Source organism: Nicotiana sylvestris, chromosome 8 (genome assembly GCF_000393655.2).
Source record: "Nicotiana sylvestris chromosome 8, ASM39365v2, whole genome shotgun sequence".
NCBI classification, from domain to species: Eukaryota; Viridiplantae; Streptophyta; class Magnoliopsida; order Solanales; family Solanaceae; genus Nicotiana; species Nicotiana sylvestris.
This window is the reverse complement of record NC_091064.1, coordinates 14488882-14503267: the sequence shown is the minus strand read 5'-3', so window position 1 is coordinate 14503267 and position 14386 is coordinate 14488882. Positions and strand designations below refer to the sequence as shown.

The window sequence follows — 14386 nt, the reverse complement described above, 5'->3', positions numbered from 1 at the left end:
AATGCTCTAAGAATACCATCACGCGCGTAGCGACCTCCGACTGGCTCAAAACTAGCCAAAAACAACTCAAATACGCCAGATAAAGCCTAAAGAAACAATTACAAATGATAAAGATCGAATCCTGTGTCAAACCCCAAATTCGGCAAAAAATCACACCCAGGCCCGCACCTCGAAACCCGAAAAAACTCACAAAATCCGACAACCCATTACATTACGAGTCCAACCATATTATTTTCACTTAAATCCGACTCCAAATCAGTATTCAAAACTCAAAAATTCATTTTATAAAACTTTAGGCTAAAACCCCCAACTTTCCTCTTTAGAATTCATCAACCAAAAGCTAAAATCGAAGATAGATTCATGGAATATGACCAAAACCGAGTAGAGAACACTTACCCCAATTCACATGGTAAAAATTGCTTCAAGGATAGGCTCAATCTGAGCTCCATAGCTCCCAAAATGCAAAAATGGTTGAAACCTTCGAAATAGAGTACTTAATAGTCTACCTAGGCCTCTTTTTTCGCGAATGCGGGATAACCATTGCGTTCACGATAAAAAAAATATCAGCTCCCAAAAATGCTTTATGCGTTCGCGGCAAAATACTTATGAATGCGATCACACTAGAGACATAACTATGCAAACGCGGCATGAGCCTCGCGAATGCGATGAAGAAAGGTCCTCCTGCTCTAGCTCCAAGCTCAACTCTACGCGAACGTGATCCCTTATACGTGAACGCGAAGAGCACAACAACAACCCATCGCGAACACAACCAACAAAGTGCGAACGCGAAGAACAAAACTCTGCACTAGCCAAATTACCCTTCGCGAATGTGATGCTGCATTCTTAATCGCAAACCACAGTTGAAACACCAGAAAACCAGCAAAACACAGCAATGAAAATGAAGGAAAATAGCCCAAAATCAATCTGAAACACGCCCGAGCCCCTTGGTACCACGTCCCAACATACCAACAAGTCCCATGACATAACACGAACGTACTCAAGGCCTCAAAACACCCATAACAACATCGAAACGATGAATCAGACCCCAATTCGAAATCAATGAACTTTGAAACATCAAACTTTCACAACCGGTGCCGAAACCTATCAAATCATGTCCGATTAACGTCAAATTTTGCACACAAGTCACAATTGATATTACGAACCTGCTCCAACTTCCAAAATCGAAAGCCTATCCCAATATCAAAAAGTCCACTCCCGGTTAAACTTTTCAAAATTCCAACTTTTGCTATTTCCAGCCAAACTCCACTACGGACGTCCAAATCACCATATGGATGCGCTCCTAAGTCCAAAATCACCCAATGAAGCTAACGGAACCATCAAAAATCCAATCCGAGGTCAAATACTAAAAATTCAAACTTGGTCAAACCTTTCAAATTTTAAAGCTTCAAGCTCAAAATCATTCTTCCAAATCTATTCCGAATAACCTGAAAACCAAAACTGACGATTCACATAAGTCATAATACATCATATAGAGCTACCCATGCCCGAGAATTAGCGAGCAAAGTGCAATTGCTCAAAACGACATGTCAGGTCGTTATATCCTCCCCCACTTAAACATACGTTCATCCTCGAACGTGCCCAGAGTGGTTCCAAAAGCCAACAAATTGCTGTATAACCTTACCATACACCTACCGGGGGGTGATCCCACGTCACCCTATCCCATATAGGTCTGACAACACACCATAACTGAAATTTCTTAATCCAGCCTAGCCCATAAGCCTTAGAATCCAATTTTCACATCAGAAATTTCTATAAGATCATAATCTGCATTTACACACTGTATAAGTCTAAACAAGCTATCTCAAACCAGGAGAGTGTTGGAATAACCATGGAGTATCCATAAATCAAAACACATTTCCCCTTCTGAAATGTACACTATCATTAAACCATGCCAAATAGTAATGTCATTTACCTAATCATCTGAAACCGTCCATGTTGTCTAAGAATTTATGTCCTTCCCTTTAAAATCGAGTCGTTACCTCATACCTGCTAATCTTGATCCCACACAATTCACCGCATATACCATGCCATCATATGAAAAATACAATAACTTTATAATCCACTCTGAGTCACAAGCAACTACGCACTCAATTAGCAAAGAACTTTCCATATGATCCCATCTAGGAGAAAATCACAACATGCAACATGACTTACACACCAGTAGGAATTGCACATCCCAAACCGTGGTAGAAACCATCAAAAACTCTTTAAAACCCATTTGCCCTTAACCAAACTGACTGAACTGAATCCCTCTAACTCAACCAAGTCATGCAGGTCGCCAAAATCTCAAGAGCATTGCCACGAAACACCTATAGAGGCTAGCCACATCATAAGCGCCTAAAGAACCGATCATATCCATTAATGTACAGGTCCAACCTATCACCAACTTGTCCTAATTTTCTGAGTTCCTTCCGAATTGCCTTCCAATTGAAACTTCTCCTTGCTAGAACACTACTAACCTTAACCAAAACTTGCCCCACTAACTTTAGCACAGAACCACACCACCCTAAGGCTGATAAGCTGCTAAATCCCCTCCTAAGCACCCCAAAAGTACCACAACCAAAATACCTGCTCTAAAGAGACTTCCTAAAAATCTAAAGCCATTACCTTCACCTTTCTGATACTGATATGAAGAATCTATAATGATATAAAATTGCCAGAAGTCTTGACACCATCCAACTTAAATCTCGGATTCCAGCCATATACAAATCTTAAAGATTCCTAATTTCTATATATAAATCTTGAATCTGTTAGAACCTTCTCGAGAATCATCCACTCTACTCAAATCTCAATTCAACTGATCAAATAGACCAAACAGCATGTGCCCCTTTTGTACACAAAAACCCTAAGAAGAATTTCACATCCCTATGCGATCGCGCAAATTTCTACTCTATGAACACAAAATCTTTCCTGAATAACCGTTCAATAATTCCATGGTTCCCATATACCCATAGAGTGTAATACAACCCACATCCATTAATTCCCTTACTCGAGTCATCCTCGATCTCCACCTCTACAGGTTATAACTTATTCACCGGTATACCTCAGACAGAAACCAATACAACACATAACCATGCAATCACCCCATAGATAACAAACTCCCCCACTTGGCGCAAATCCAAGGAATATAGCATTTGATAACTGACAATACCCATACTCTGTTGCTGCCAAAATCCCGCACTAAAATTCAACTGAATCCTTGGTAAGTTCACACAACACAAGGCATCTAATATCTCAAATCATCTGCAAATTTCGCATTCATCCTTATAATAGTCAAGCCAACTCTCATAAGTGATCCCAGACTCAAATTGCACTATGTATAATTCACTAGCAAAAAAGAACTCGCTACAAAACACATAGGGTTCACATAAACCTCAAGACACCCCGCAGGAGATAACCTACCTACTTCGCCTTACACTAACATCACTTTAAATCCTTCCACAGTCATAACTATTACGCAGTTGCTGAATTCTCCTGAGTCTGAACTCATATCACGACATGAAAATCTACTTTACTCCTCAATTAAACAACATGAAAAGGATCCTTCAATACACCAATAACTCGAGAATATACATCAAATCACGAAGGATTCAAGCACCCAATTTACCTCTCAATCAAACTCTTTTTGCCAAATTAAATCTATCTGAACACACCCATAGTCACATCATACTCATCATATAGCAATCCGACCACTCATCTAGTCGCAAATTCCACTTATAGGGACGCTACCAGACATATAAATCAAAAAGCATGTGCTCATACAATCAACATCTCTGTGCTCAAGCTACAGTCAAAACCCGACCTCAAGTTCTCCAGACTAGCCCATCATCAACACACAAAAATAACATCTCGCACCTTATCCAGGGAATCACAAGCCGCCGATGCATAGCTGATACCGAGCGTTCATGTATACATACGAATGCCTGGAAGGAATTCAAAGGATTATGCTTCAAGCTGAATCAATGCTGCACGATAAGGAAAGAAAGATGCAAAGTATATCCTAAATACCCTGTACCCTCTCGAATATAGGTATGGACGTCATCATACCTATCCGCAAGACTCTACTAGACACTTGCTCATAAGTGTAGGACCTATGAACCTAGAGCTCTAATACGAATCTGTCACGACCCAAAATCCAGTAGTCGTGATGGCACCTAACCCAACCCGCTAGGTAAGCCAACAAATAACTATCCAATTTCAATAATATTAATAAGACAGTTAAACAAAGGAAGTATCTAAATATTATACATTTCCCAAGTAATGATAGTATAAATCATGAGCTTCTAAGATTAGTGTTTACAGAGTTGATATGAAGTAATACATTTTCTGTTTGAAAAGTACATAAACAAAGTTTTATAATTCTATGACTACCATGAACAGGAGGCAGCCACAATCGGAACGTAGGTACATCTTCCCATTTCAGCTCTTATCGAACCCAGCAATATCGGCATCCAAAATGTACACGCAATGTGCAGGAAGTTTAGTATGAGTACAACCGACCCTATGTACTCAATAAGTAACAAACCTAAACTTAGGTTAAAAGTAGTGACGAGTTGGAACATGGTCGGGTCCAACACCAGAAGCCAACAATAATTCATAATAGCATAAAGATTAGTAAACTTTATGCTTTTTCTAAAGATCCTTTTAACAATGTCAGTACAAACCCAAATTATTTACCGAAATCGTCGTAGAAATATGAGATAGTTTGAAAACTGTATTTCTTTTTCTAAAGATCCTTTTCACAATAAATAAGAAATTTCATTTTCTTTCCAGTTAGTAAGTGTGAGATACCTCTCTATGATCACATATCAATGTGTGTAAAGAGTCAAGAATGATGTGATACTGTACGACATGAGGAAATGCGTCTCTATGCATGTATGTCATATATGCATGCCAATGCCATGTATCCCAGAGATGAATCATGTACTCACACTCTTAGATTACTCAATCTCTCTGTCTTACACTTTTTACTCATCATACTCAACCACTCGGTACGGTATATGGCCCAGGGAAATCCATCCCGGAACATATACAACACTGACTATAAGTCACCGAGTACCGAGGAAAGGCCATTCTGGCTCCATGGAGAAGATCCATCTCCAGGTATAAATATAAATGCTCAACCACTCGGTACTATATATAGCTCATACGTACCAAGGAAGATCCATCCTGGAATGTATACATCACCGATTTTTAATCTCCAGTAACGAGGAAAACAGGTTAATCCAGCCTCATGGGGGAAGATCCATCTCTATACCAAGGAAAGATTCATCCCTTAATATAATCAACCGTGCCCACTGGGGGTGTGCAGACTCCGGAGGGGCCCCTATGGCCCAAGCGCTATAACAAGCCAATCATGGCACAAATCAATCATGACCTCGACCTTACTCAGTCATAAATCAATAAAGCATGATGCGGCATGCAACCCGATCCCATAACTGTCACTCATAATCAGGCTCTCAGCCTCACTCAGTCATCAATCTTACTAGTCTCGCCCACACGCCCGTCACCTAGCATGTGCGTCACCTCAACATCAATCACATAGCACGTAATTTGGGGTTTCATACCCTCAACACTAAGTTAAAAAGAGTTACTTATCTCAAACATGGAAATTCCAATGTCGAGGAAGCCAAGCGATGCTCCACGAATGTCATAAAGCGTGTAGCGACCTCCGACCGGCTCAAAACTAGCCTAAATCAACTCAAATACGTCAGATAAAGCCCAATAAAACAATTACAAATGATAAAGATCAAATCTTAAGTAAAATCCCAAATCCGGCCAAAAATCACACCCGAGCCCGCACCTCGGAACCTGACAAAACTCTCAAAATCCGACAATCCATTCCATTACGAGTTCAACCATACTAGTTTCACTCAAATCTGACTCCAAATAGGTGTTCAAAACTCAAATATTCATGTTATGAAGCTTTAGGACAAACCCCCAACTTTCCTCTTTAGAATTCATCAACCAAAATCTAAAATCAAAGATAGATTCATGGAATATGACCAAAACCGAGCAGAGAACACTTATCCCAATTCACATGGTAAAATTTGCTTCGAAAATGTCCTCAGTCCAAGCTCCATAGCTCCCAAAATGCAAAAATGGCTGAAATCCTCAAAATAGAGTACTTAATAGTCTGCCCAGACCTCCTCTTTCACGAACGCGAGATAACCATCGCGTTCGTGATGAGCAAAAATATCAACTCCCAAAAATGCTCTACGCATTCGCGGCACAAGCCTCATGAACGCGATACACACTGGAGACATAACTACGCAAACGCAGCACGAGCCTCAAGAATGCGATGAAGAAAGGTCCTCCGCTCCAGCTCCCAGCTCAACTCTACGCGAACGCGATCCCTTATACGCAAATGCGAAGAACACATCATCAGTCAATCGCGAACGCAACCAACAAAGCGTGAACGTGAAGAACAAAACTCTGCACTGGCAAATTACCCTTCGTGAACACGATGCTCCATCCGCGATTGCGAAGCACAGCTAAAACCCCAGAAAACTAGCAAAACACAACAATGAAAAATGAAGGAAAAATAGCCCGAAATCTATTCGAAACACGCCGAGCCCCTTAAGACCACATCCCAACATACCAACAAGTCCCATAACATAACACAGATCTACTCGAGGTCTCAAAACACACATAACAACATCAAAATGACGAATCATATTCCAATTCGAAATCAATGAACTATGAAACTTCAAACTTTCACAATGGGTGCCGAAACCTATCAAATCACGTCCGATTGACCTCAACTTTGCACATAAGTCACATTTGACATTACGAACCTGCGCTAACTTCCGGAATCAAAATCCGACCCTGATATGAAAAAGTTCACTACTAGTCAAACTTTCCAAAATTCCAACTTTCGCCATTTCCATCCAAATTCCACTACGCACCTCCAAATTACGATCCCGATGCGCTCCTAAGTCCAAAATCACCCAACGAAGTTAACGAAACCATCAAAAATCTAATCCAAGGTCAAATACTAAAAAGTCAAACTTGGTCAAACCTTTCAAGTTTTAAAGCTTCAAGCTCAGAATCATTCTTCCAAATCAATTCTGACTAACTTGAAAACCAAAACTGACGATTCACATAAGTCATAATACATCATACGGTGCTACTCATGCCCGAGAACTAGCGAGCGAAGTGCAATTGCTCAAATTGACCAGTTGGGTCATTACACCTGCCAAGCCAGGTCCAATTGACCTTAAATTTTACACACAAGTAAAAAATGACACCTCGAACCTACTCCAACTTTCAAAAATCCAATCCGAACCTAATATCAAAATTTCCACTGCTGATTAAAATTGCCAAAATTTCAACTTTCACCAATTCAAGCCTAATTCTACTACGAACCTCCAAATCACATTCCGGACGCGCTCCTAAGTCTAAAATTACCTGACGAAGCTAACAGAACCATCAGAATTCAAATTCGAAGTCATTTACACATACGTCAACTTATTAGGTATATCATAATACATCTGTAAAACACAAACAAAGCAGAAAATATGGGAATAGGGCTGCAACTCTCGAAATGACCGGCCGGGTCGTTACAGGTCCAGCATAATATACTGGAGTTCGGTGCACCTGTGTATGAACTTCCAGCATATTTTGCTAGACTGGTATACTTTGCTGGCTCTAATATAATATTCCAGTATATTATACTGGAGTATTTTTCGGATTTTGAATAATATTTTCGTTCAGATTTATCTTTACACAAAAAGTGGCTAAATTTCGATGACTTTTGAAATTGTGTCTATTTTTGAATGACAACTTGTAAATCTGACTATTTTTTATTTTCTCCCCATGCAATGCATACATACCGCAACATATCATTTGGTAAAGCACTTGCTACTAAAGTTAAAGATGGGTTCTAGAATTCATTTTAATTGAAATCAAGCATGAAGGGAATTACTCCCTAATTCACGTTTCCTTTAATAAGACTAGAACTGAGGAATTATAATGTTGGTGTATTGGGAAAAATTAGGTTTATATATGAAATTCATTATAAGATGACACGTCATGACATGTGGACCAGTTAAAGAAGGATAGGTGATGAAGATTAATCAAAGAGACACGAGCTTCAACAGGCACGGGCGGACGTTCAGATAGAAAGCAAGGAGGATAGGTGCTCGAACCTCTTTATGATGGAAGGGAATGAATCTTATAGTAAATAAGGTATAGATACGTAGTATTGGGCATTAAATACGGAAAACGTTAAGGATTTTGTATTGAATCAAATGTGATTGATGATTGTAACATTACATTAAATGTCATTAAATGCCATTAATTTACAATAATGGCTCAATTATGGTGCGAAATGTATTACCTAGAAATAGCTATAAAAGGAGAAGACTAATCATTTGTAAAAACAGTTAATACTATTGGAATATACTGATTTACTTTGTTTTCTTATGTTCATCTTACTATTATTAAACTCAATTTCTTTTACTTATTCTATATTTGATTATCAGTAACCCGAGTTCTTATAAAATAAAGCTTTGACCGAAATTCCTATTTTTGGTTAAACTAATTGGTTCCGTTACTGAGATCTGATAATCGTTTACTTACTTAATAAATTCTTTCATCAAAAAACATACCATGTTGAATAATAACGACAACAACCAACAAGATCCTCAACATCAGGAGAATGATGCAGGTGACAGGACCCCACTTCCCTCACCACGTGATTCACAACGTGAGTCACTAGAAGGAACTCCAGATGGGTCTGAAACAAATAATGTGGTTGCAAATCAAAACGGATTTGAGGCAAATCAAAATGCTGGAGTTGTGAACGAACAAGCACTCGATGATGCCTTAAAAAATTTCATTGCTCAGCAAGTCAGCAATGCTCTTCGATCTTTCACTGGCCAATTGCCAGTTGCACCACCAACACCAAATCCGAATCAGAATACTTTGGAAAACCCACGTTTTGTGCTCATTAGCTCAGGCACTAGTGGAACTCCAAGCGAGTCTCGTGATGGCGAACCAGGTAACATAGTAATTCTGATTTACAAAATTTAGTTCTAACCTCGCAGAAGCAACTCAAGGAGCAAAGTGATCGCATAGAGCAAATACCTAGAGTGCCACCTGTAATCAAAGGAATAAGCATGGATAAGTATCACAATAACTATGGAAGCCTAGTGTTGCTCCGATGCCGATCCCGAAGAAGTTCAAAGTGCCTAATATTCCAAAGTATGATGGCACAACTGATCCACGAAACCATGTGACTGCATTCACAACTAGTGTAAAAGGCAATGATTTAACCAAACAAGAAATTGAATCTGTATTGGTTAAGAAATTTGGTGAAACACTCACCAAGGGAGCATTAACATTGTATTCCCTCTTGCCCAAAAATTCTATAAATTCTTTTGCTGAGCTTGCAGATTCTTTTATCAAAGCGCACTCGGGAGCTCAAAAAGTTGAAAAAAGAATGGACGATATTTTCAAAATCAAGCAAGGAGATTCAGAGCTGCTTAGAGAGTTCGTGGATATGTTCCAGCGTGAAAGAATGACGTTACCACGCGTACTTGATAACTGGGCAGCTATGGCTTTTGCTAGTAATTTGAATGAGAAAAGCTTAGAAGCCACGAGACGATTCAAGGAAAGTCTGCATTAATTCCCAACAACAACCTGGAATGATGTTTACAATAGATACAACACGAAGCTGAGGATAGAAGAAGACATTATCTCCCGATCTCAGAAAGAGGAGAAGGTAAGTTCGAGACGTTCAGTAACCAAAAAAAGATCTGGTAAAAATAGATATGAACCATATATGGGCCCATCAGGAAAAGACTCACGATCAAAGAAGGATAATTCAAGGTATGATCATAGATCGAGAAATAGAGAGTCGGGTTCATTATCAAGGTTTGGAAACGATCGAAACACATGAAAAATTCGAGATGATGATAGGAACTTGAAGGCAAGATATGGCAGTTACAATTTTAATGTCAGCACTTCAGAGTTAGTCACGGTATTAAGAGGCATGGATGATAACGTACGGTGGCGAAAAGAAATGAGATCAAATCCAAACAGGCGCAATCCTAATCACTAGTGCGAATTTCACAATGATCATGGTCATAAAATGGAAGATTGTAGATTATTACAATGTGAAGTTGACCATCTATTAAAGAAAGGGTATCTCACCGAATTATTCAGTGAGAAAGGTAACCAAGCATACATGAAGAACAGGCAGGAAGCATACATGAAGAACAAGCAGGAGCCACCTAAACCTCCTTCTCCCAAAAGGACCGTCAATGTTATAAGTGGGGGCGAGGAAATCAATGGCAAGATGTATACAGAAGCCAATAAAGTCTCTAAAGTTACAATTACCCACGGAAGCGGGTCCGACATGTTTTGGAGAAAGAAAGTATTACCTTTGATGATGCGGATGGCGTGTTAACTCCACATAAAAATGCACTGGTAATATCTCTATTTGTACATGATACAAATGTGAAACGAGTTTTGATTGATCCAGGTAATTCCGTGAACATTATTCTGCTAAGAATACTAAACGAGATGCAAGTTGAAGATAAACTAGTACCAAAGGTGCATATTTTGTCTGGATGTGACAATTCAAGCATTGTGACAAAAGGGGAGGTAACACTTACTACATTCGCAGAAGGGGTTGTCAAAGATACGAAATTTCCGGTGGTAGAGATGGAAATGGCTTACAATATGATTCTCGGGAGGCCATGGATCAACGAGATGGATGTCGTTCCATCTACCTTACATCAAGTTATTAAATTTCCATCACCATGGGAGTACGTCAAATTCATGGGGATCAACAGACATCCAGGAGCATCAGCTTTGTAGCAGATTCAAATACGAGAAATGAAGAAAAATAGCAGTTACAGAATACAATTGAGGATACCACAACACAAGCCTCAACTGAACAAGGGCGAACAGATGTGGACTCAAGGCATGATTCCATTCAAGAACCAGAAAAAAATGAAAATACCAAAATGACAATTAAAGAACTGGAGGCTCTAGAGTTATTTGCACAATGGCCGGAAAGGAAAGTCTACATCGGGGCCAACTTAAGCCATGACATGAAAGGTAAGTTGATTGAATTTTTATAAACTAATAGGGATTGTTTTGCCTAGTTCCATTCTGATATGACAGGAATACCCCTGGAAGTAATGACTCACAAGTTAAATGAAGACCTGTCGTATCCACCTATCAAACAACAGAAGAGAAAGTAGGGGACTTTCAAAAATCAGGTGATTCAAGATGAGGTTCAAAAACTATTAAAAATTGTGTCTATCCGCGAGGTAAAGTATCCTAATTGGTTAGCCAACACTGTAGAAGTACCGAAAAAGAATGGCAAATGGCGAGTTTGTGTAGATTACACCAACCTTAACAAAGCATGTCCTAAAGATTCTTTTCCATTACTACATATAGATCAACTAATTGATGTTACTGCAAGACATGAATTGTTAAGCTTTTTAGATGCGTATTCAGGATATAACCAGATTAAAATGGATCCCCCAGATAAATAAAAAACTTTATTTATAACAGACAGGGGAACTTACTATTATAAAGTAATGCCCTTTGGTCTCAAAAACGCTGGTGCAACGTATCAAAGATTGGTGACCAAAATGTTCCAAGAACATTTAGGAAAAACTATGGAGGTCTACATAGATGATATGCTCGTTAAATCTTAACAAGCAGGGGATCATATATCGCACTCGTCTGATACATTTCAGATCTTACGAAAATTCAATATGAAGTTGAATCCCGAGAAATGTGCATTCGGCGTTTCATCAGGTAAGTTTTTGGGGTTTCTTATTTCTAACCGTGGTATTGAAGTAAATACCGCGTAGATTAAAGCCATTGAAGAAATTCCTGACATGCTTACAAGTAAAAAAGAAGTGCAGATATTGACATGAAGAATTGCAGCCTTGGGGAGATTTATTTCCAAGTCATCAGAAAAATGTTTTAAATTCTTTTTAGCTCTCAAAAAGAAAGATCAGTTCGAATGGATTGAGGAGTGTCAACAAGCACTGAAAAACTTAAAGTCATACCTATCAAATCCGTCATTGCTCGCAAAACCAAAGGTTGGAGAGAGATTACTCATCTATCTGGCTGTGTCAGAAGTAGCAGTGAGTGTTGTTTCAGTTCGTGAAGACCAAGGTAAACAATCTCCAATTTATAATGTTAGCAAATCATTATTAGATGAGGAGACACGGTATCCTCAAATAGAAAAGCTTGTACTTGTACTAATCATGGCATCTAGGAAACTAAGGCCTTATTTTCAATGCCACCCTATTTCCATAGTAACTGCTTATCCATTGCGCAATATATTACACAAGCATGAGTTATCAGGTAGATTAGCCAAATGGGCTATAGAATTAAGTGAATATGACATCACATATCAGCCCAGAACCGCAATAAAATCTCAGGTGTTCGCAGATGTTTTGGTTGATTTTAGCCAAGGGATGCGACTACAAGCAGAAAAAGAATTACAGGTATACAACAGATCTAATCCAGGAATTTGGACCTTATTTACTAATGGTTCATCCAATGTGAAGGGCGTATGTTTAGGAATTGTTTTGGTACCACCTACGGGTGAAACCATTCGGCAAGCCATAAAATGTCATTCTATAACTAACAATGAGGCAGAGTATGAAGTTGTGATTGCAGGTTTAGAGCTGGCATGGGAACTCGGCATTAATCAGATTGTGATCAAAAGTGATTTGCATCTTGTAGTTAACCAAATGCTAGGGACTTATATAGCTAGGGAAGCACGACTGCAGTAGTACTTAGAGAAGGTACGGGATTTGATTAGGTAGTTCCAAACCTGAAAAGTTATGCAGATACCAAGAGATAAAAATGTCGAGGCAGACGCCCTAGCAAATCTCGCATCTGCGGCGGACGTGACGAGCAATGAGAATGCCTCTGTAATTCATTTATTTCATTCAGTGCTCGATCCAGACAAAAATGAGGTAAATTTCAATAACTTAACCCAGGATTGGAGGAATGAGATTGTTGCTTTTTTACAGTATGGTACCGTCCCTGAAGACAAGAAAAAGGCTCATGCGCTTCGGAAAAGGCTGCTCGATATTGTTTAAAGCAAGGTAATCTCTACCGAAAAATGTTCGGTGGACCCTTAGCAAGATGCCTCGGGCCTTCTCAAACAGAATATGTAATGAGAGAGATACATGAGGGGCATTGTGGAAATCACGCAAGAGGGTAAGAACCATGATTAGAGAAGGCTATTATTGGCCTAAAATGGAAGAGGAAGCGGAAAATTTTGTGGCTAAATGTGATAAATGTCAATGATACGGTAATAACATACATAGACCTGCGGAGTTATTACATCCGGTCGTTGCACCATGGACTTTTATGAAATGGTGGATGGATATCGTGGGTCCTCTACCACAAGAAAAAGGCAAGGTAAAATTCTTGCTTGTACTCACTGACTACTTTACTAAATAGGTAGAAGCAGGAGCATTTTAACAGGTACGAGAAAAAGAAGTCAGAGATTTTATTTGGCGAAATATCATATGTCGATTCGGTGTACCAAAGCAAATCGTGTGTAATAATGGCCCACAATTTATAGGCGCACAAATCACAGAATTTTTTCAAAGTTGGCAGATTAAAAGGATTACTTCAACACCTTATCATCCGGTGGGTAATGGACAAGCTGAATCGTCAAATAAAGTTATAATCAACAATTTGAAGAAACGATTGGAAGAATCCAAAGGCAATTGGCCAGAATTTCTACCTGGTGTTTTATGGGCATACCGCACCACAACAAAAACAAGTATGGGTGAAACACAATTCCCATTGGTGTACGGAGCTGAAGCCTTAATTCCAGTTGAGATAGGGGAGCCAAACACAAGGTACACACAAGCGTCAGAGGAGTCCAATGAAGAAGAAATGTGCATAAACCTTGATCTACTTGAAGAAAAAAGGGAATCTACATTAATAAGAATGGCAGCACAAAAACAAGTCATGGAACGCTATTACAATTGGAAGGCACGTCTAAGATATTTCAAGATTGGGGCTTCGTACTCAAGAAAGTTTTTCAATCCACAAATGTGGCTAATGCGGGAAAATTAAGTCAAACTTGGGAAGGACCTTACAAGATTCATGGTATCGCGGGGAAGGGAGCATACGAGCTGGAAACAATGGATGCCAAGATATTACATTCACATTGGAATGTTGTTCACCTGAAGAGATACTTGTTGATGCCCAATTTTTCCCTGTATATTTTTTTAATATGCAAAATACTTTTAAAATAGCATATGTAAGCATATATAAGTACGTCCAAATGTTTTATTATTTTTCCTTAATTTTTAAAAGATTTTTTAAATCAATTTATTGCCCTATTTTATCCAGAAAAGCC

At 39.0% G+C, this 14386-nt stretch overlaps 1 protein-coding gene across 1 annotated transcript; it reads left to right on the top strand.

Moving 5' to 3' along the window:
• Nucleotides 1-10997: 10997 nt before the first annotated feature.
• LOC138874714 (uncharacterized) lies at nucleotides 10998-12794 on the top strand. Its single transcript, XM_070153492.1, has 3 exons — nucleotides 10998-11091; nucleotides 11707-11802; nucleotides 11989-12794. Exons 1-3 carry the CDS (start codon nucleotides 10998-11000, stop codon nucleotides 12792-12794), a joined length of 996 nt encoding a protein of 331 aa, XP_070009593.1.
• Nucleotides 12795-14386: the final 1592 nt, after the last annotated feature.